General features: G+C 37.8%; 1 protein-coding gene and 1 non-coding gene across 4 annotated transcripts in view; one reads left to right on the top strand and one right to left on the bottom strand.

Annotated features, from left to right (window-relative positions):
- Positions 1-21,402, top strand: part of CASP8AP2 (caspase 8 associated protein 2) — a 31,223-nt gene that overhangs the window by 7,597 nt on the left and 2,224 nt on the right. For all 3 annotated transcript variants that reach the window (XM_043890202.1, XM_043890203.1, XM_043890204.1), the window contains exons 2-10: positions 3,289-3,371; positions 7,741-7,809; positions 9,869-9,969; positions 10,532-10,606; positions 11,486-11,601; positions 13,348-15,566; positions 16,110-19,233; positions 20,297-20,396; positions 21,069-21,155. In XM_043890202.1, the coding sequence (XP_043746137.1) occupies positions 3,317-3,371; positions 7,741-7,809; positions 9,869-9,969; positions 10,532-10,606; positions 11,486-11,601; positions 13,348-15,566; positions 16,110-19,233; positions 20,297-20,396; positions 21,069-21,125 (5,916 nt within the window). In that variant the 5' untranslated portion in view covers positions 3,289-3,316 and the 3' untranslated portion in view covers positions 21,126-21,155. The remainder of the gene's footprint in view (positions 1-3,288; positions 3,372-7,740; positions 7,810-9,868; positions 9,970-10,531; positions 10,607-11,485; positions 11,602-13,347; positions 15,567-16,109; positions 19,234-20,296; positions 20,397-21,068; positions 21,156-21,402) is intronic.
- Positions 9,546-9,609, bottom strand: LOC122685674. The gene has a single exon (XR_006338521.1). It is a non-coding gene; the product is annotated as a U7 small nuclear RNA (small nuclear RNA).

Genomic DNA, 21,402 nt, shown 5'->3' with positions numbered 1-21,402 from the left:
ACTATTTTCGTTGTACCCCACAAATGTTTTGTAGTATATTCATTGTTAGTTCTGTGTATTTCCCAGTTTCCATTAATATTTGTTCTTTGCCCTGTGTGTGTGGTTTTCGAAAGTAATTGGGAAATTTGAAAATGCACTGTTAATTTCAAATTTTATTAATAAAAGCATATCTGTGAAATTTGTTGAAACTCACTATCATAATATGTTGTCTGTTTTTACAAATGTGCTTGGAAGTAACATAAGTGTAGTAATTTAGTGTAGGTAATATGAAAATCATCAGATCAAATCTGTCAATTTTGTGTTCAGAGCTATATCTTTAAAACTCTTTTAACTGCTCGATTAGCAGAGTGTGTTAAAACCTCTGTTGTGACTGCCTATGAGTCTCAGACAAAAGCCACCTGGTAGCTTTAAAAGAGAAAGCATATTAGAATTGTTAACAGCGAGTTGGAATAACTGGGAATTGGTTAGTAAAGAGTTAACGATAACCCTAAGAAACAAGGAGTAGCAGATACAGGATTAGCCGCTACCTTTAGGGTTGAGATAGATCATCCAGAGAAGACCCATCTCCCCATCGTTGGAAAGAGTGTGGCCGGGCTCTTTGAATGTTGCCGAAGTTGCCCAGTGCCTTGCTGGTGACAGTGCTTTGAACCCAGCAGAGGAGGTGCCTAGGGAGCCCCTAGATGCTGCTGGTTGTTGGGTGCTGTGGGGTCCAGGCGTTGGAGAAGCTGCCCTGTCCATAAGCCTAGGAGGAGAAAGCTGTGTCCTGCAGGAGTCCATTGTAGTAGCAGCCTTATGTGTAGGAGGCAGGCATGTAGGAAAATTGTGCCCTTGCAGAAACCTAGTGCTGGAGAAGCTGTGTGCTGTAGCTACTGAATGCTGGGGAACGCTGGCTCCGCAGGAACCTGGCCCGCCAGACACGCTCAAAGTAGGAAGAGAAGCCGCCTTCCTTTCCAGGGCCCCTTCAGCACTCTCTGCTGACAGGACTGTACGCAGGGCTAGTTAGCAAAGCAGAGATATTTTCAAGGCCTACCTCCATTATCACACAAGGGTAGATAGGGAATAAAGAGGCATTGTAATTGCCACAGTTCCTTTAACTTTATGTGTTTATACATATATATAAATAATTCTCAGAAACAATTATAAATAATTCTCAGAGATAATTTTGAAGATCTCTTAGTGCTCCATGTACTGTGACTAAGAAATGAGCAGTCACTTTTCTCTTAAATTTTAAAAGGAATTTAAAAGTATATATTTTATTTGGTAGTAGGGGCCTAGAAAGTAAGGTTTGCAGACAGTGATCCCATAAACAGTTGCAGAAAAGCTTAAGACAGGTGAGGGGCAAAAACTCAGGATTTTTTGGATCTCTTGTATTTCCCAATTTTAAATAACCAAGACAAGTAGAATCTTTTTGGAGTAATAACTGCCAATAGTAAAAACTGAAACTGAAATGATAGGCAATGAAGGCATTGATCTGTTTGATCTGTTTCACCAAGTCATCAGATTAACTGGTCACCATTTTGTGGGGGAAAAAAAAATCCATTGAGTGATGCTCCCTTCCGTTTGCAGCTAGTCGTAGGCTTACTGCCAGGAAACCTGTGCGTTTCTTCTCCATCCATTGGGTGCTGCCTTGCCAAGAGTTGTGTTACTTGCCAAATGTGATTCTGCCATTTTTGCCTTCTGTAGTTACTGCGCAGGCTATGACAGAGTTGATTGCTGCAAACATACACATATACCTTGATTTTATTTAAAGGCATACTATATAAATTATATCTCTGTGGTGAATCATGACCTTTTCTTTGAGTATACATCCAGTGATTAGAGCTCTGACTTCCTTGCACACGAAGAAGATGTTGCCTGGGATTTCCTGGACTGTTTTCATTTGAGTAACAAATTCTATACCTCAGTCCATCTGAGGACAGACTAGATTTTCTCTTCCAGTATTTTGGATTATGTCACCCTCACTTGATTTGAAAGCAATTATAAGTGTCTTGCTTCTCACCTTATAGACTTCCTAGAACATTCATCCTAGTTTTCCCTGGGAAATGGCGGAACAGTAACCTTACTCCAGTATTCTTGCCTGGGGATTCCATGGACAGAGGAGGCTGGCAGGTTATAGTCCATGGGGTTGCAGAGAGTCGGACGTGACTTAGTGACTAAAGCAGCAACAACAATCATACTTTTACTTAGAAAAATAAGGAAATTAGCATAATTGGATTTGGTAATAGATGCACCTGGTCGTTGGTAGCTTATCTCGGTTGATGAGAGCAGACCTATGCAGGCACAGACACCCGTAATAAGCCCAAATAGCCACAGAGGCCATGGTTCATTGACTGTGGGCAGCATTCATATGTCTCACAGGCAGAATGGAGAGTGTCAGATGAGTTAGTGACTGTCAGATAAGTCAAGATATTCTTAGAACTGCTTTGGATTCTTACGTTGCTTCCAGTCTCGTGACACATCAAATATTCCTGTATATACATGAGCAAATTACTAGACATAAAATTGTTTAAATTGGACTTGAAAACTTGATAGCTGTTGCCAGAGTACCTCCTCAGAGTTTGTACCAGCATACCCTTGATGTATGAGAGTATATGTGAACATTGTTTAGTTGCTAAGTCGTATCTGATTCTTTTGCAACCCCATGGACTGTAGCTGCCAGGCTTCTCTGTCCTAGGCAAGAATCTAGGAGTGGGCTGCCATTTCCTTCTCCAGGGGATCTTCCCGACCCAGTTATCAACCCAGGTCTCCTGTGTTGGCAAGCAGACTGTACCACAGAGCCACCTGGAAAGCCCATGAGAGTATATATGTCACTTTTTTCCCACACCGTTGCTAACCTAGTATAGCATCGAACTCTAACTCTTTGCAGTTTGCCCATCTTACTCCCTTGTTGGTAAAGACATGTATGTCTAGAGTGTCATGTATATCTAAGGTTACCCCCAGGTTTGATGATTTGTTAAGAGAACTCACAGAACTCACCATATATTTGCACTTACTTAGTATGATAGTTGACTTATTTTAGTATAAAAGTTAACTTATCTTTTGGTCTACTTTATAAAATTGACATCATTTGCTTTGTGATATGGGTTAACCATATCAGCAAGTTTAAGATTTTTTTTTTTATAGTTTTAGCTTTTAGAAAATGCCAGACATTAAAATAAAAACAAGCAAACAGTGAACCCTGTCATTGTGTCCAAATTTGAAAGTTATCTTTTAACTTAAAGCTAAGTTTAGTCTCTGAATTGTGAGGTTGATTTTAACAGTGGAGAATATTTCTATTTAATACCTTAGATGGCGACTATCAAAAAGAAATAGGATCATGGCAGCAGATGATGACAATGGTGATGGAACAAGTTTGTTTGATGTCTTTTCTGGTAAGAGCTCATTTTAATTGTCTTTCTAAATTTATTTAATTATAAAGTCATGTATTTATTCTCATGGATCACACTGTCATTATCAACCTTTTCTCCCCACACATAAATGAATACAGTGAAGTGCTTGGCAGATAGAAAGTGCTTAGTAAGTGAGAACTTTCTTATTTTATACTTCAGGTCTCTTAAATATAATAAAACTAACAACTTTGCCAGTATAAGCAGTAATGATTTTTTATTGTCATATGAAAAAATATAAGGGAAAAAATATAAGTAAAAAAGCTGGCTTGAAACTCAACACTCAAAAATGAAGATCATGGTATTCGGTCCCATCACTTCATGCAGACAGATGAGGAAAAAATGGAAATAGTGACAGACTTTATTTTTGGGGGCCAAAATCACTGTGGATAATGACTGCAGCCAGGAAATTAAAAGACACTTGTTTCTTGGAAGAAAAGCTATAACAAATCTAGACATGTGTGCGTGCTAAGTTGCTTCAGTTGTATTCAACTCCTGGCAACCCCCTGGACTGTAGTCCACGGGATTCTCCAGGCAAGAATACTGGAGTGGGTTGCCATTTTCTCCTCCCAGTGATCTTCCCGACCCAGGGATCATACCCGCATAGCTCCTGGGTGTCCTGTGTTGTTACCATTAAGCCACCTGGGAAGCCTGACAAACCTAGACAGTACATTAAAAAGCAGAGACATCATTTTGCCGACCAAGGTCCATATAGTCAAAGCTGTGGTTTTTCCAGTAGTCATGTACAGATGTGAAAGTTGGACCATAAAGAAGGCTGAGCACTGAAGAACTGATGCTTTCAAACTGTGGTGCTTTAGAAGACTCTTGAGAGTCTCTTGGACAACAAGGAGATCAAACTAGTCAATCTTAAAGAAAATCAACCCTGAATATTCTTTGGAAGGACTTGATCCTGAAGCTCCAATACTTTGGTCACCTGATGCAAAGAGCCAACTCATTGGAAAAGACCCCAATGCTGGGAAAGACTGAGGGCAAGGAGGAGAAGTAGACAACAGGATGAGGTGGTTGGATGGCATTATCAATTAACTCAGTGGACATGAGTTTGAGCAAACTCCAGGAGACAGTGAAGGACAGGGAGGCCTGGCGTGCTGCAGTCCATGGGGTCACAGAGGGTCGGGCATGACTGAGCGACTGAACAGTGAACAAGGGGAATCCCTGGTGGCCCAGTGGTTACACTTGGTGCTTTCATTGATAAGGTGTATGCGTGTGTGTTTATACACACACACACATATACCATATATATACTTATCATACATAATATATATGATAGATACTTGCTACTCTTGGAATTGATATTTCCAGTAAATGGAGTGGTACTTGCTTATTGTTGTTTAGGGACAGTCACAAATAGATGATCAGTTTGAAAGAGACAGCCAAAATCTAATAGTAAAATAAGCTCATAAAATGGAAATATTTTTGGTAATATGCAGATTTTAAACTTCCAAATTCTGACATAACATTTTAGTTCTTTGGTCTTAATTCTAATTATGCTATGACAATCTCATTAAATTTTTTGAGGATATAGTTGTATATTTATTGATCAGAATTATGATTGCTATAGAATGAAAAGGGTAGTTGTGAAACATGTCTAGTAGAATTTTTGCTTGATAGTGGTTTAGTAACTAAATCATGTCTGACTCTTGTGACCCCATGGACTGCAGCCTGCCAGACTCCTCTGTCCATGGGATTCTCTGGGCAAGAATACTGAAGTGGTTTGCCATTTCCTTCTCCAGGGGATCTTCCTGACCCAGGGATCGACCCCATGTCTCCTGCATTGCAGCAGATTCTTTACCAACTGAACTATGAGGAAAAATATGTTTTAAAAACCTAATATCCATAGACATGAAATAGATTCACATGGAATATGGTCATCATAACCACTCTGGATAGCATTATTTGATTTTTGGTGTTATTTAATTATTTTTGCTGATGTTTTTTAAAATTGTTATGCTGCTATGTATTTGTCTTACGATATTTTTTCTTTGAAAAATTCTAAACCAATAGAAAAATGGAAAGTATAATGACCACATTTACTTTTCATTTAGATTCATAAGTATCACAACTATAACTCTTATTTTGAAGGACAAAACTATTTTGTTATTCTCATTTGCTGGAAATAGCTGTTTTCATTTCTGTATATTGCTCTTTCTCAAGTTTTTGTCCACATGCATACATTGTTTGATAGTTACATACACAGTGTACGTTTTTATTTTCACTGGTTAACATGATTTCACCAACATTTTTATTCATATAACATTTTTGTACTTGTCTTTTATTATATCTGTAATTTCAAACTTATAGAAAAGTTGTAAGAATCAAAAAATGCAAGGAACCTTTTACCTATGCCAGTGGCTTTAACATTGTGCACATACTTTTTTATTTATACACATACATGCACACAGTTTTTTCCTGACCTATTTGATAATCAGTTGTATTATTATGGTCCTTTACATCCAAATACTTCAGTGTATATTTCACAAGCAAAAGTTGGTTTTCTTACATAAAGGCAGCGTAATCATCAATTTCAGTAAATTTAACACTAATATTATAATTTTACTTAGTCTACCATCTTTATACCAGTTTTATCAGTTAATACAGTAATGTCCTTTATTGCTGTGGTTGGATTTAGACCTGTCATTTAAAAAGTTTAGTTTATCTCATCAGTTTTTTTCCTTTCCGATTTTCTTGCCTTTTTCAGACATTTGAATGTATTTTAGAATTTCATTCTGGTTTGCACATTAGCTTTTTGGTTATACCTTTCTGCGCTGTTTTTTGTAGTTGGTTGCTCAAGGGACTGCAATATACATCTTTAACATTTTATAGTCTAGTTATTAAAATGTGTTTATTATTTATTTTATAATGTATTTATTGTACATTATGTATAAATAAAATGTTTTTATTTTATAGTCTAAATCTTTATGTAAGATGTAGAATCTTGTACATATAGTTGCATTTGACCTCCTTCCGTCCCTTTATGTTAAAGATGTCATGAACCCTGTGATACAGTGCTGTAATTTTTATTTTAGCCTGTTGTATGTATCTTAAATAAACTAAGGGGAATTAAAACTAATTGAGGTGGAATATTAGTCTTTTGTATTTACTCAGTTATCTACCATTTTTGTCCTTCTAGTATCCTCTAGTACCCTTCTAGAATCACTTTCCTCCCCGTTATCTCTTTTCTTCTGGGACTCCAGGTCTATAGTATGTGAGAACTCATGATATTCTATAGGTTAGTAAGACTGATCTTTTTTAAAATATTTTTTCCTCTATTCTTGCAATTGGATAATTTATTGATCTGTCTTCAAGCTCACTGCCTCTTCTGTTGAATCTTTTTACATTAGGTATTGTAGTTTCAGTTTTAGAATTTTCATTTGGTTTTGGAGTTGTTTTTATTGTCTACCAAGATTTCTTTTGAGAAGTTTTGAATTGCGTTTTGGACATTGTAAGTGTTCGAGATATATGATTATGTTATATTCCTCTGAAAAGTGCTAGTGTTTTTAATTTTAGCAGGCATTTATCTCAACTGAACTTAATCTTCTATCTTCCCTGTGGTGAACAGTAGCTGAAATCTCTATTTAGCTCAGAGAGTTTTTAGCTTTTAGCTGGACTCCTGGGAGTTTTAACCTTTGCTTGTGTTATTCAGATTTGGGCACAGTTTGGGGAGTCCTCTCTGTGGCTCTTTGGATTTCCTCTTTGTAGTTGCTGTTATCACCCCCAAAGTTTTTTTCTCTAGTTCTTCAAGCTATTAGGACTGGAAGTGTCCATCTGAGTTTTTCTGCCTACTGTGGTTCCAACTAGAGCTTATCCTTGCACAAAAACTTGTAAAAAAGGGGGATAGGAATTCATTGCTTCTTGCAGGGGTCACCTCCTCTCCAGTTTTTGCCTGCTTTGGATTTCTCTTTAGTTCTTCAGATACCTTTTTTTTTTAAATTTAGGTACCATTTACATATAATATTACAGTAATTTCAGATGTATAATATAATAATTCGATATTTGTATATATTGTGAAATGACTGCTACAGTAAGTCTGGTGATAGAGCATTAACTACAGTTAGCCTTTAATATTTTGTTTAGAGTTTTTATTTTCGCAGGAAGATTGTTCTGACCCTGGATTGGGAATCTTATTACTAGTACGGTTTTTGAAAGTGAGTTTTTAAGTCTGTATCTGTGTACTAAGATGTGTGTGTTTATAAGGATGTACAAAATCTTCTAAACAGTTTTCTTTTTTGGCATAAGACTGATACTCTTTTTCTGGTCCTTCAGAGTAGAAATAGAAAAACTTTACTAAGTATATAGAGTCAGTTTTAACCAGTCTTTGATTTTTTTTTTTTTCCAGCTTCTCCTCTTAAAAATAATGATGAAGGTTCTTTGGACATATATGCTGGGTTGGACAGTGCTGGTTCTGGTATGTAAATTCGGTAACAAAATACTTTCTTATTTTGTTTGGTCAGTCTATTGGAAGTGTTTATTTTGTTGTTACCAATTCCTGGCATAACTCATAGCTTCTCAACAATTTGCCTTTTCTTTGAAGTGATTATACTCAGGTAACTATTTTTTGCCCAAATCTCTATCAGTGAAAAAATTAGCCCTTAGGTTTGTTTTTCATCTGGGTGTCAGATTTAATTGGACCTTATGGAAAAGTATCTTGTGCCATTGAAAAAAGCCTGGTGGTGGTGAGTACATATATTATCTCACACACTGTTACAGGCTACATGATAGAACTTTTGGAAAGGGTAGGTGCTATATGTATTTTCAAATGAATCAGTACGAGTATAATATGCAGAGAATCTAATGACCTTTCTAATTGAGAAAACTTTGCTGCAATCAGATTTTTCAAAGCTTTGAACAAATATGATCTTTACATCTGATTTGTTGACAAATTTGTTGTAGATAAAGTGGTTCTCTAGTTCTAATCTGAAATTAGTAGTGATTTAGATGAAATACAAGAGATGGGGAAATGTATAGCTCTTTGTGTAGAGGTAGACACTACATCAAAATGCTTGACATGTATATTTTTCTTTTTTTACCCTAGTTTTATTGAGATATAATTGACATATAATATTAAGTAAGTTTAAGATGTATAGTGTGTTGATTTTATACACTTAAATATTGCGAAATAATAACCACCATAGCATTAGCTAACACCTGTATAGCATCATGTGATTACTGTCTCTTTAGGATTATTCTCAGCAATTTTTGATTATATAAAATAGTGTTATTAACTATTATCACTATGCTGTACATTATATCCCCAGAACTTAATCATCTTATAGCTGGAAGTTTGTACTTGTCCGCAAACCCAGAAGAGTTTGATCAATATCTCTTTTCCCCCACCCCTAGCCCTTGGTAACCATCGTTTTTAGTCTGTTTCCATACATTTCAGTTTTTTAAATTTTTTTTACTTTTTTTTCCCTTTTTGGCCCCCTCTGCGGGGCTCATGGGATTTTAGTTCTCCAGCCAGGAATGGAACCTGTGTCCCCTGCATTGGAAGAATGTGGTCTTAACCCGTGGACTGCCAGGCAGTTCCTTTTTTGAAATATAGTTGACTTACATTGTTTTGTTAGTTTCTGGTATACAGTAAAGTGATCCAGTATATATATATGTAGATAGATAGAGGTATATTCTTTTTTTGTATTCTGTTCCATTATAAGTTATTACAAGATATTAAGTATGGTTGAAGATTTTAAATTCAGGTTTTTAATTTGAGTTGATTTCTGTGTGTGCTATATAAATTTAAGGGTCTACTTTCTTTCTTTTGCTTGTGGCTGTCCAGTTTTCCCAACACCATCTACTGAAGGCACTATCCTTTCCCCATTGTATACTCTTGGCTCCTTGGTCATAAGTTGGGACCATATACGCATGCCTGCCTGCGAAGTCACTTCAGTCGTGTCTAACTCTTTGCGACTGTATGGACTGTGGTCTGCTAGGCTCCTCTGTCCATGGGATTCTCCAAGCAAGAATACTGGAGTGGGTTTCCATGTTCTCCAGCGGATCTTCCTGACCCGGGATCACACCCAGGTCTCTCGCATTGCCGGCAGATTCTTTACCACCTGAGTTGCCCTTGACTATACATGCCTGCGTTTATTTCTGGGCTTTCTGTTATGTTCCACTGATCTCTGTATCTGGTTTTCTTCCCCCCATGGGAGTGTTTTCCAGTGTGGACCGGAAAACTTGCTAGACAAGTTGTAAAAGAGCTGTTGCACTCATGTGTTTGTTCTTATTCCTATAAAAATATACTTTTGATTACTGCAGTGTTGTATTATAGTTTGAAATCAGGAAGTTTGATGCCTCCCCCTTTCATCTTCTTTCTCAAGATTGCTATGGCTGTTTGCAGTCTTGTGGTTCCGTACATATTTTAGGATTGTTTTTCCCGTTTCTTTGAAAAATGCCATTGGAGTTTTGATAGGGATTTTATTGAATCTGGAAATACTTATTTTAATGGAAGGGTTTCTTGTTTGTTTTAGACAGTGCATCCAAATCCTCTGTACCATCCAGGAATTGTTTGGATTTATATGAAGAAATCCTGACTGAAGAAGGCACTGCAAAGGAGGCAACATATAATGATGTATGGATTACCAGAGTTATGAACGATGGTTATTTTGTGCTTTGATATCTCCTGAAATGCAGACATCGGCTAACTTCTGAATAGGTGTTCTATGTTTGAGAAGTAGCTGTTAGACTAAAAGAGTATTTACATCAGTTTCTGCCTTCAGATCTGCTTTAAAACAGTGTCTTCTGAATGTTTGCCTAAATGTAGTTTTAATTTTGCTTGATTAAATTTAAGTGTCTAAATATATAAAATCTCAACAGGTAAATCAGTGTGATAAAACATTTTGTCTTTTCATGATTTGTACTAAATTATAAATTGTCCCAAAACTTCATGCAGACAAATTTCTTTCTACCTTATTTGAATTTAAAGTTTGGAGACTGAATGTGAAACTAAAGAAAATAACATTATTGGCAGGCCCAACTTTAAAAACCAGTAGTCTAACTAAGTACCTGTTAATAGAAATAGACCTCATTTACCCTACTTTGTGGGTTGATTTACAAAGTTTTAAATATTTTCAAATGTCATTTAAGTTAAGAAAATAATTTAAAATTATGCTTGATCTTTTTGTATTTTACAGTTGCAGGCAGAATATGGAAAATGTCAGTTGCAAATGAAAGAGCTGATGAAAAAGTTTAAAGAAATACAGACACAGGTAGAATTATAATGAATATTTTATTTTTGCCTTATTAGCCTTTAAAATAAAAAGTTAGTAAAATTCTTTGTTAGAAATTCAAATTCTAAAGGGTTGACAGATTATATGGAAACTTTTTTTCGAAGTATTATGTGAAATAGCAAAAATGGCCAAATATGCATTATTTCCAGTGTCAATGAAACTGATAAAAGAAAACTGCTTGATTTGTTCAATGATATTGACCAATGATTAAATAAATGTTGCTAGACTAGTTAATAGTTAAAGAATAGAAAATTTTGATTGTATCAGGTGGTTTAAAAGAATGGCTTGAGGAGCCCCAAGATTTAGAATGACTGATGGGGGAAAATGGTGGTGCCCTCACACTTTTTGCCAGAGTAACTTTTTTTGTTGTTATCATGCTACAGAATTAGGAATGTCCTGTTCTGATTTTTATTTTTTGGTAAAGGTGTTTCTCTTTCTTTTCCCTTTCTCCCAAAGAGCCAATCAGTCTTCAATTCATTCTTTGTTCACCTAAGAATTAGTATATTATTTCAAGTTAAACCTCCAGTTATTAAATATAACACAAATTTTATCATTTCCAAAATAATGACCCAGGCAGAACTTTTTTTCTGGTTATTTTTTGGTTTTTCATTTTCATCCCTCTTTTAAATTGTTTCATTTTAAATAGCCTTTCTTTGGTGCCAGTTTCTTCTCTGAATCTCAATCTCCCCATTTGTATAACGAGCATCACTGTAGTCCTCCTACAACTGTTATGAGAATTTCATAAGATAAAATAAGTGATGCCTAGCATGTAGTTAGCATTCAATAATCAATAGTTATTATAAATAGTGGTTTATTCCATAGATACATACTTTACTAAATATATTTTATGATGTTTAGAATTTTAGCTTAAAAAATGAAAACCAGTCTCTTAAGAAAAATATCTCAGCACTTATCAAAACTGCCAGAGTGGAAATAAACCGCAAGGATGAAGAAATAAATAATCTTCACCAAAGGTATGATTGAGGGATGTGGATATGTTTGTAAATTACATGAATATTGACATGTGAAATATTTTTAACTTTGGAAAGATAATGAAAATCATGCATTTTGTTAAATTTTTAAGGTTTCACTGAGAAGAGCTAATATTCTAATGGTATATTGTCATAACGATTTCTGTATGATGATTAATAGAATATTGCCACATAGCTCTCTGAATGTATCCAGTTTTGTAATATACTGGGATCTTGTTCTGAAATTCTTTGATCCTGGGAAGATGATGGTGTATGTCATGGGCTCCAGAAGGGGCCCACCAAATTACTAAAAGGCAAGGAGGATGTCTGCGTCATACATTCTGTCATAGACAACTCTTAAAATATCTCTCAATTACATATTCTTTTTCCTCTGAAATGGATTTTCTACTTAATTTCTCTCTCTCCCTCTCTCACTTTTTTTTTTTTGGTTGGGGCAGTATTTGGCTTCAGAGAATTTCATCTCTTCTCCCCTTGATAGTCCAAACCTCCAAGACAGTTATCGAAATTTGCTATCTGTTTCTCCACCTTCCATTTCTACTCACTCTTGAACCCAGTCTATTCTGACCTCTTCCTCCTGTGACTGCCACTAAATTCATCATATCGTTTTGGCTTCTCATTTTAACTTGTCTTTACACACAATTTGACATAGTTGATTGACCCTTTTTCTTGAAACAGTTTTCTCCCTTTGGCTTTCATGAGCCTTACTTTTCTTCCTAACTTGAGACTTGTTTTTCTGGTGAAGTTGGTTTTTTTCAAAGCTATGTCTTTGCTTTCCTTTCTCTTTCAGTATTTTCTTTTGATGTAATCTTACTTGTACTAGTCAGTTTCATTTATATGTAGATAACTACTTTACATCTGTACAAAATTTTCAAAGTTATCTCATCCAACACTGAATTTAAGATTGAACCCATTCCATTGTTCCTTGCTCAGTGGATTCCCCAACATTTATTTAGCTGGTGCAAGCTAGAGAGTCTGAAAGATAGAATGACCGTTTAATTTATTGCCCAAACCAGGATACTTTCGAGAGTAGAAGGAAGTGCTGTTAGTAATTACACTGATACTACTTGGCAAACAGGGACGTGCAGGCCCCCTGCCTGGGAGTCATCAGTGACACTGAGCTCTTTGTCATCCTTCAGACCCAAATCCATTACCACGTCCTGTTGATTTTTATGTCTATATTCTCTCAACCCGTTCACTTCTCCCCCATTTCTACTGTCACTGCTGCCCATCACCTCTCAGCTGAACTGGGAGTGGTCTTTGTGCTCAGAACCGTCCATCCCCTCTTGCTCTTTCCAGCCTCTGGTTTCTCACTTCTTTCTATTAAAGCCACAGGACGCTTAGTAAAGCGCAGCTTTGGTCATCTATCACAGAACCACCCCACCCACCTCTTCTCCTCTTTTTTCCTGCCACTCCTCCTCCCTTCCTCCCTGCTTTTCTTTCTCCAGTAGTGAAGGAAATCTGAACGACCTTGGCCAGTGCTGGGAGAAACCTGAGAGGTCCTTCAGGCTTGGTTTGAGCAAAGCAGATGAAAGAGAGTTCCTTATTTTAAAAACTTGTCTATTACATTGGGAACTGGTAAATTCTTACTACTTATTCTTTTTAACAAAGTAAAATTCGTTTTGCCAGTATGTGGGCCCCCAATTTTAAAGTGTATCACATGTGATTAAACCTTGGATTATTAAAAAGGAATTGACTTTGTTTTTGGTGTTAATTTCTATTTCTCAATAGACTGTCGGAGTTTCCACATTTTCGGAATAATCATAAAACTTCAAGGACATCAGATCTAGTTAAAACAAAAGATCTTAAATCCAGATCTCCCCATTTGGATGACTCTTCAAAGACTGATCACAGAGTGAAAAGTGATGTTTCTAAAGATGTACATTATAGCACTTCACTGCCAAACCACGAAAAGGAAGGAAAATCACACTGTGAAAAAAAGAGCACTTTGCATTTGCCTACATCTGTTGAAAAACACTCCACCAATGGCATTTGGTCACGTTTCCATTATCAGGTTGGTGAGAGTAGTTCAAATGAGGATCATAGAAGAGGAAGGAGAGACAGTCGACATAGCCAGTACAACCGGGGGGCTGACAGAATACGGAAAGACTTGAGCGCTGGCTATGGTGATGGTGAGCCGAGGGTCACGGAGGCCAGTCAGAGGCCACAGGGGCATCCCGAGAAACATGGTAAAGGCGAACCAAAGGCTGAAAGCAAAACTGCAAAGTTGAAAAGTAACACAGATTTAGATCATAAAAATGAACGCATCAGCTCTTCTTGGGAGAAAGAAAGCTCTAGAGACAAGTCACACACTCGACTAGAATCTCAAAGTGACAAAAAGCTCGAAAGACAAAGTGAAAGATCACAAAATGTAAATAGAAAAGAACTTAAATCACAAGACAAAGAAGAGAGAAAAGTTGATCAGAAGTCGAAATCAGTAGTGAAAGGCCAGGATCACTGGAGAAGGTCTGAACGAGTGGTGCTTCCGCATTCCAAAAATGAACTGGCAAAGTCTTCTTACAATTCAGGTAAATACCATGTCGAGGAGAGAAGAGGCTGGGAAGATTGTAAAAGAGACAGGGCTGTAAGTAATCATAGTTTTCAAGAAGGAAGATGTCCATCTTCTCTTTTAGCCAGTAGAACTCACAAACACACTGATTCCACAGAAGCTGATGCTGGGCACCAGCGGGAAAGTGCGGCTTTCAGAGCAGAAACGCACAGAACTGAAGAAAAGAGGAAACGGGAACGGGAGAGCAGAGAGGAAAATAAGCATATGAGAAATGAGGAAAGAGCACCTCAGGGACACTTGCAGAGGACTAACAGAGAAAGTAAGAAAACCACCACAGGCTTAAAGAGACAGATCGAGCCAAAAAATGATAAAGGGGAAGTCTCCAACAGTGATGTTACTGAAGGAGTGAATAGTAAGCAGCCAGCAGTTAGAGCTGAGAGTGCCCCAAATGAGCCGCAGAGCAAAGACTTAAAGTTGAGCTTTATGGAAAAACTGAACTTAACTCTTTCTCCCGCTAAAAAGCAGCCTGTTTCTCAGGAGAGCCAGCATACGATAACTGATACCCCCCCGTCCTGTGACTTACGTGCTTCCGAGTCACTGGTGCAGGCTCAGACTGTGGCCTGTGTCCCCTCTGTCTGTGAACATAGCACAGAGGAGACCAAGTCTGAGTCATTGGGGCCAAAGGATGCTCTTAGAGCGGCGTCCGAACCCAGGACCAGCATTTCAGAACGGAAGGTAGAAGGAAACAGTTTGTCCGTTGCATCTGTGGAGAACGCTGTGCCTTCTGACACGCCCATGTGCGGCACGGAGACTTCCTTCTCAGCACCTGTGGAAACGGAACCAACAGAATCTTCGTCATCTCCATCCGCAGCAGTGGAGCAGGCTGTTACTGGTGCCAGGGCCGCAGTTCCTGTGATAACAGACACACCAGAGACAAACGGTCCTCAGAACGTCGGCTTGGAATTGGACAGCAAAAGAAACAGTGACTTAAATTCTTGTAGTATCTCTGAAGAGACAGAAATGAAGGAGGCATTTTCAACAAACGTGACCAAATCCAGTGAAAGCATTTTGCAGCCTTCAGTTGGAGGAACTGGCATTCTGCCATCTGTGCTTTCCGAAGGTGGTACACCAAAACTTGAGCCTTCTCTTGTAGACCCACCACTGGTTGAGAATAAGTCTTGTCATTTGGGTCCTTGCTTACCTAAAGAGACTCCAGAGTCTTCACTTCAGCAGACTGAGTTAATGGATGACAGAATGGAAGTTGGTGAAACAAACTCAGTGTATCATGATGATGAGAACTCGGTTCTGAGCATTGACCTTAACCAGCTGAGACCCATTCCAGAAGCCATCAGTCCTCTGAACAGTCCAGCGAGACCTGTAGCAAAAGTTCTCAGACTGGAAAGCACATCTCAAGTCCCATTGTATAATAACAGTCATAAAGGTAATGCTTTATACTCTCTCCTATAGCTTACCTTTACGTGAGAATGTAAACTACACCAGCAAGATGAATTAGTGCTTCTTATTTGGTAATATAGCTAGTGTTCACACCTCTGTGGTTAACTAGTAATGTACACTGAGCCTTTAGTCTAGGTTTAGGTAATGCTTATTTATATGAAAAAGAGAATGGTAGGACAGATTGTTTCAAATATTCTTTGCCTGTTTTCAGATACTTTCTTGTTTCAAAATCACCATCAAATGGCGTAGAGTAGATGATGCTGCTAACATCAAGAAACTTGAACAGTTGGTTTTGCCGGCTACCCAAATGATCAGACTGTGCAGTGTCATTATTGTCAGGCACCTTCTCAGACCAGTAAAGATGAATCATATGATAAGTGTTAGACATTAACATTCTGCTTTTTTTTTTTAAAGCTATTAAAGTAATAAATTGCCTCAACATTTAATTTCTTGTTATATTTAACGTGGAAATGTTAAATGATAAACACTCATTGGTCATGTGGCAATAATATGCTTTTCTCTTTCACAGATGTGTTTCTACCAAATTCAGCTCATTCTACCTCCACGAGTCAGTCTGATCTCAACAAGGAAAATCAAAAGCCAATATGCAAATCTGACAAATTTGCAGAAGCAGACTCCCACAAGAATTCATCTTTAGATGAATTAGAAGAAGGAGAAATTATCAGTGACAGCGAAAAACCTGAACCACAAAGAAGTTTTGACAAAAGTGCCAAGCCAAGAGGTTCTGCGGAAGTGAAGAAGACAAAAACTGGCCCAGAAAGCAGGAGCAGCTCTGTGCGTTTGGATAAAGACAACAGGAAGACACCCTCTATGAAAACACATCAGACCAAAAGCAGATGGGACAGAAGACGAAGTGAATCTAGCAGATCTTCAAAAACAGAGAAGAAAGAGAGGTCAATGAGCACTTCCAGCCTGGAGAAAATAGTTCCAATCATTGTCACACCCTCTTCTGTCCGAGAGATTATGCACATGTTACGAACGATAAGAAAACATGTAAGGAAAAATTACATGAAATTCAAGGTAAAATTTTCATTAATACAGTTTCATAGAATTATTGAGTCAGCAATTTTGAGTTTTACATCACTAATTAAATACCTGGACTTGTCCAAAATATCTAAGTCAGTGACTACTTTACAGAAGAATCTCTGTGATGTTATAGAGTCCAAACTCAAGCAAGTTAAAAAGAATGGCATCGTGGATCGTTTATTTGAGCAGCAGCTACCAGATATGAAAAAAAAATTGTGGAAATTTGTAGATGAACAACTCGACTATTTGTTTGCAAAACTTAAGAAAATCTTTGTAAAATTTTGTGACTCCATAAACGTTGGCAGTGACAGTGACGAAGGCAAGCTTGAGAAGAGAAGTGAGGAGAAAGCGCGATCTTCACACTGTCAGAAGGGGCGTGCAAACAGCTTGGGCAAAGAGGTGTTCAAAGAGAAATCCCCCAAGTCAGAAGATCTTGGTTCTTCTAAGTCTTCAGTAGGTGGTAAAAAATCTGAGGAAAAACACCAAGAGCAAAAGAATTCCAGTATTAACACAGTAAAGCATGACAGTAAAAAGACTACTAACACTTGCTTTGATAGTATGAGGAATCCTCAGTCTGAAGAGCACGCCTTGGAACCAAACTGCCTGAGCACCCCAAAGCCAGGAAAAATCGAAGGTGGCACCACAGAGGATGCCCAGACATCCCAGCTCGCTCCTTTGAAGCCAGAACGCAGTTTCGAGATTCTTACTGAACAGCAGGCATCTAGCCTTACGTTTAATTTAGTGAGTGATGCACAGATGGGGGAAATATTTAAAAGTTTGTTGCAAGGTTCTGATCTTTTGGACAACAGTGTCAACTGCAATGAAAAAAGTGAGTGGGAGTTAAAGACGCCAGAGAAACAGCTGCTTGAGAGCCTCAAATGTGAATCTGTACCCGCCTGTGCAGCTGAAGAGCTGGTCTCGGGGGTGGTTTCTCCCTGCCCCAAGATAGTCAGTGATGACAACTGGTCCTTACTGTCGTCTGAGAAAGGTCCATCTCTGTCTTCAGGGCTTTCGTTGCCAGTCCATCCGGACGTGTTGGATGAAAATTGTATGTTTGAAGTGTCCACTAACCTAGCTTTAAGTAAAGATAATGTATGTGGTTCAGAAAAGAGCAGGCCCTGCATTTCTTCCATACTTCTTGAAGATCTAGCCGTCTCTTTAACAGTACCATCGCCTCTGAAGTCAGACGGCCATCTCAGTTTTTTAAAGCCAGAAGCTTTGTCTAATGCAACGCCTGAAGAAGTCATTAGTGCCCATTTTAGTGAGGATGCCCTACTGGAGGAAGAGGACGCGTCTGAACAGGATATTCATTTAGCCCTGGAGTCTGATAATTCAAGCAGTAAATCAAGTTGTTCTTCGTCGTGGACAAGCCGGCCTGTCGCCCCAGGCTTTCAGTACCACCCTAACCTCCCCATGCATGCTGTCATAATGGAAAAGTCCAACGATCACTTCATTGTGAAAATTCGGCGCGCGGCACCATCCACCTCCCCTACTCTTGTACAGAGTACAGTGGCTGATGACTCTCTGCCGAGAATGGAAAAGAAAGCTGATGCAGCTGTGGAGGAAGAATATATTTCATGTCAGAACAGAGTTTTTAAGGAGGAACTGAAAAATTCCAGTAAGAATGTTGATGGTAGATTAGTTCATGAGGAACAAGACTGTGTGATACAGACAGAAGTTCCTGACATATATGAATTTCTTAAAGATGCTTCAGGTAAAGTGAGTCAAAGTACCGAAGAGGCTGAAGAATGTTTCAAGTTGCATCAAGTATGGGAACCAAAAGTGCCTGAAAGCATTGAAGAATTGCCTCCAGTGGAAGAAATCCCACATTCTGTTGAGGATCATCTTCCAAACACATGTATAGACCTCACAAAAGATCCAGTCACCGAGACCAAGAAGTTGGGGGAACTTGTAGAAGTAACAGTTTTAAATATTGATCAGTTGGGATGTTCTGGAAGTAGTGTGGATCAGAATGCTCCAGTATTAGACAATATGCAGCCTGAAACTGTTGATACTTTTATTGATTTGACACAAGATGTTTCAAGTGACAGTAAAAATGAAGGTAACCATCCTGCCATAGTTGTTGAAGACTTGGGGTGTCCGGTGATCTGTGTCGATGAAGATAACTCAAAGGAAGAAAATGTGCAGGTGGCGAACAGGCCTTTGGAATGCGTCGTTGAGGAGGCCTGTATTGATCTAACCTCGGAAGCTTCCAGTTCGGGTGAAGTGAAAAAGGATGATTTAAACTCAGAGTCAGCATTAAATTCTAACAGTTCAGAGTTGCCTGGGACATTGGATAATCCTCACAAAAAGAGAAGAAATCTTTCAGATCTAAATCCTTCTTCTCAAAAAAAACAGAGAAAGGAAACAGACTTAACCAGTAGGGAAAAGACCAAAAAAATTACCCAAGACTCTGGTGAGAACGGTAATGCTCATCGAAGGAAAGCCAGTAAGAAAAAGGCCCCTTCAGTAACTAAAGACCCCTCATCATTAAAGGAAAGCCCGGGGACTAAGGATGCATCAGCAGCGCCTGCCACTTCTTTCACAAGCCTTTCTGCAAAGAATGTTATTAAAAAGAAGGGAGAAATTATAGTTTCGTGGACAAGGTAAGAATCTTAAGAGACTATTAAATCACCAGGAAGTTTTGAGACTCCAGAAGTCTATCATGTCATAGTTTTATCCCAACTTAAAATAGGGAAAGGGATCACTTTCAGAGTGGCCAAAGTTGGTAGAAAATACGCTCTAGGATACAGCCCAGCTGTACTGTAGAACAGTCTAGAGCAGTGGTCCTTGACCAGGGAAGTGTACTGGCATGATGGACAGAACTTTTCACTATGTTTTAACCTCACTTTTTCAATGAAAAGAAAAAAATCTTTCACTCGTAAGGGACCTAGTGTACACACATTTTCTTTAGAAAGGAGGAATGATGGGTGGTGAACAGGACAAAAGTGTGACTGGGTGTAATTTGAGTTTTCCCCTGAAGTTAGACGTTTCAAAAGAAAGTTTATAAATTTTGTTGTATTTTAATGTGACCTTAAAAAAAAAAAATGCAGTTGTAAAGACTGCCTTTCAGATGTAAAGGTAACCACAGTTGTAATCCATTAAGCTAGAGGAACATGATCTCCAGACTGGCTAGAGTGTATAATGATACTGAATTTTCTTGAAATTGGGATCAGTTTTAATACCTCAGTCCTCCATGCTTTCATTTCAGGTAACCTGTAGATGGTAAAATCTCAAGAGATTGTAATAACAAACATTGGTTCAGACCATGTAGAAAAAGCAGAGCTCTAGGGATTAGAATATCTGAATTCTATATTTTTGGTTCTTCTCACCTATTAAGTCTGTGATCATGTTTGGGCCCTAACTTTATAAGTACTATTTACATACTACAGGTAGAATTTTAAGAAAATCTTTCATTTTTGTCATTAGAAGAATACATTAGTGTATTTGTTTTAGAAAATTTGGGAAATATATATGAACTCAAAGATTAAAATCATCCATAATCTTATCTCTCAGATAACCATTGTCCTTTGTTTTAGTATATACACTTTTCCTTTTTTTATGAGTTTTAACAAAAATGCCAGTTCTTATTAGTAGATATTAAGAAAGTGAACTTTTTCTTACCTTTCTGTTATAACCTATAAAAACTAACATTCTTTCCCCCTTCAGAAATGATGACCGGGAAATTTTATTGGAATGTCAGAAAAAAGGGCCATCATTGAAAACATTTACTCATTTAGCTGCTAAGTTGAATAAAAATCCATATCAGGTAACTACCCAAATTTTACATCTCTGTTGTTTCACAGACGGTGCTACTGTAAATACTTAGATTTTATTTTTAATGTGTTTAAAATATATAGATATTTATTAGCTAACATCTTTAAAAGTATTGCTCTTTGGAGAATTCTTTGGTCATCCAGTAGATAGGACTCTGTACTTTCATTACCAAGAGTGTGGATTCAGCCCCTGGCTGGGGAGCCAAGGTCCTGCAAGCTGCACAGTGGGGCCAAAAAAAAAAAAAAGAGTTTGGTTCTTCACGTTCGTCATGTAGAACTGTTAAAAGCTTGATGATTGTGGAAGAAATTTGAAACAATCCTAATTCTTTTTTCTCTCATTTTACCATTTACTTATTTGCCTTCAAGCAATTTTGTAATGATGCTTTGTTGCTTAAGAAAGTTTAATATTGAAAAGTTAAATAGCAGTTACCTTTATTACGAAGATATTTTGTTTTCCGAAATATTATTTACCATTATTATTAAGAGTAGCTTTCTCAGTCTTTAAGTGTTTTCTTTTTTTTTTTTTTCACAAATCAGAAGGCTGACTTTATTTTTTAAATTTTTTAAAAATTTATTTATTTTAGATGTTTTCTGAAAATATTCATCAAAGATACAGAATATATTATTACAATATTTACAATTAACCCTCATTTAAAATTTTTCAGGTCTCAGAAAGATTCCAGCAGCTAATGAAGCTCTTTGAAAAGTCCAAATGCAGGTAGTTGATGGATACACTGCAGGAGGCTAGTAAAGTAAGTGTCTGACACTGTACCTGTGCGGTTAGCGGCTCACTAGTTGTTGAAATGTGAGTGGCGGGTGAGAGACGTCTAGTTCAGCCCGGGCTTCAGTCACAGGTTGGCGGACGCGTGCTCAGGAAGCCTTCTAAGTCACCTTCTTAGAAGGTGGGGCGTGCTCAGTGAAGCCTGCTGCAGTTAGATCCGGGTAGCCTCTCTCCTCCACCTTCTGCGTGCTCATGAGTCTAAGGCAGGGGCCGATCCA

Source organism: Cervus elaphus, chromosome 28 (genome assembly GCF_910594005.1).
Source record: "Cervus elaphus chromosome 28, mCerEla1.1, whole genome shotgun sequence".
Classification (NCBI taxonomy): Eukaryota; Metazoa; Chordata; class Mammalia; order Artiodactyla; family Cervidae; genus Cervus; species Cervus elaphus.
This window is presented reverse-complemented; position numbering and strand designations above follow the sequence as displayed.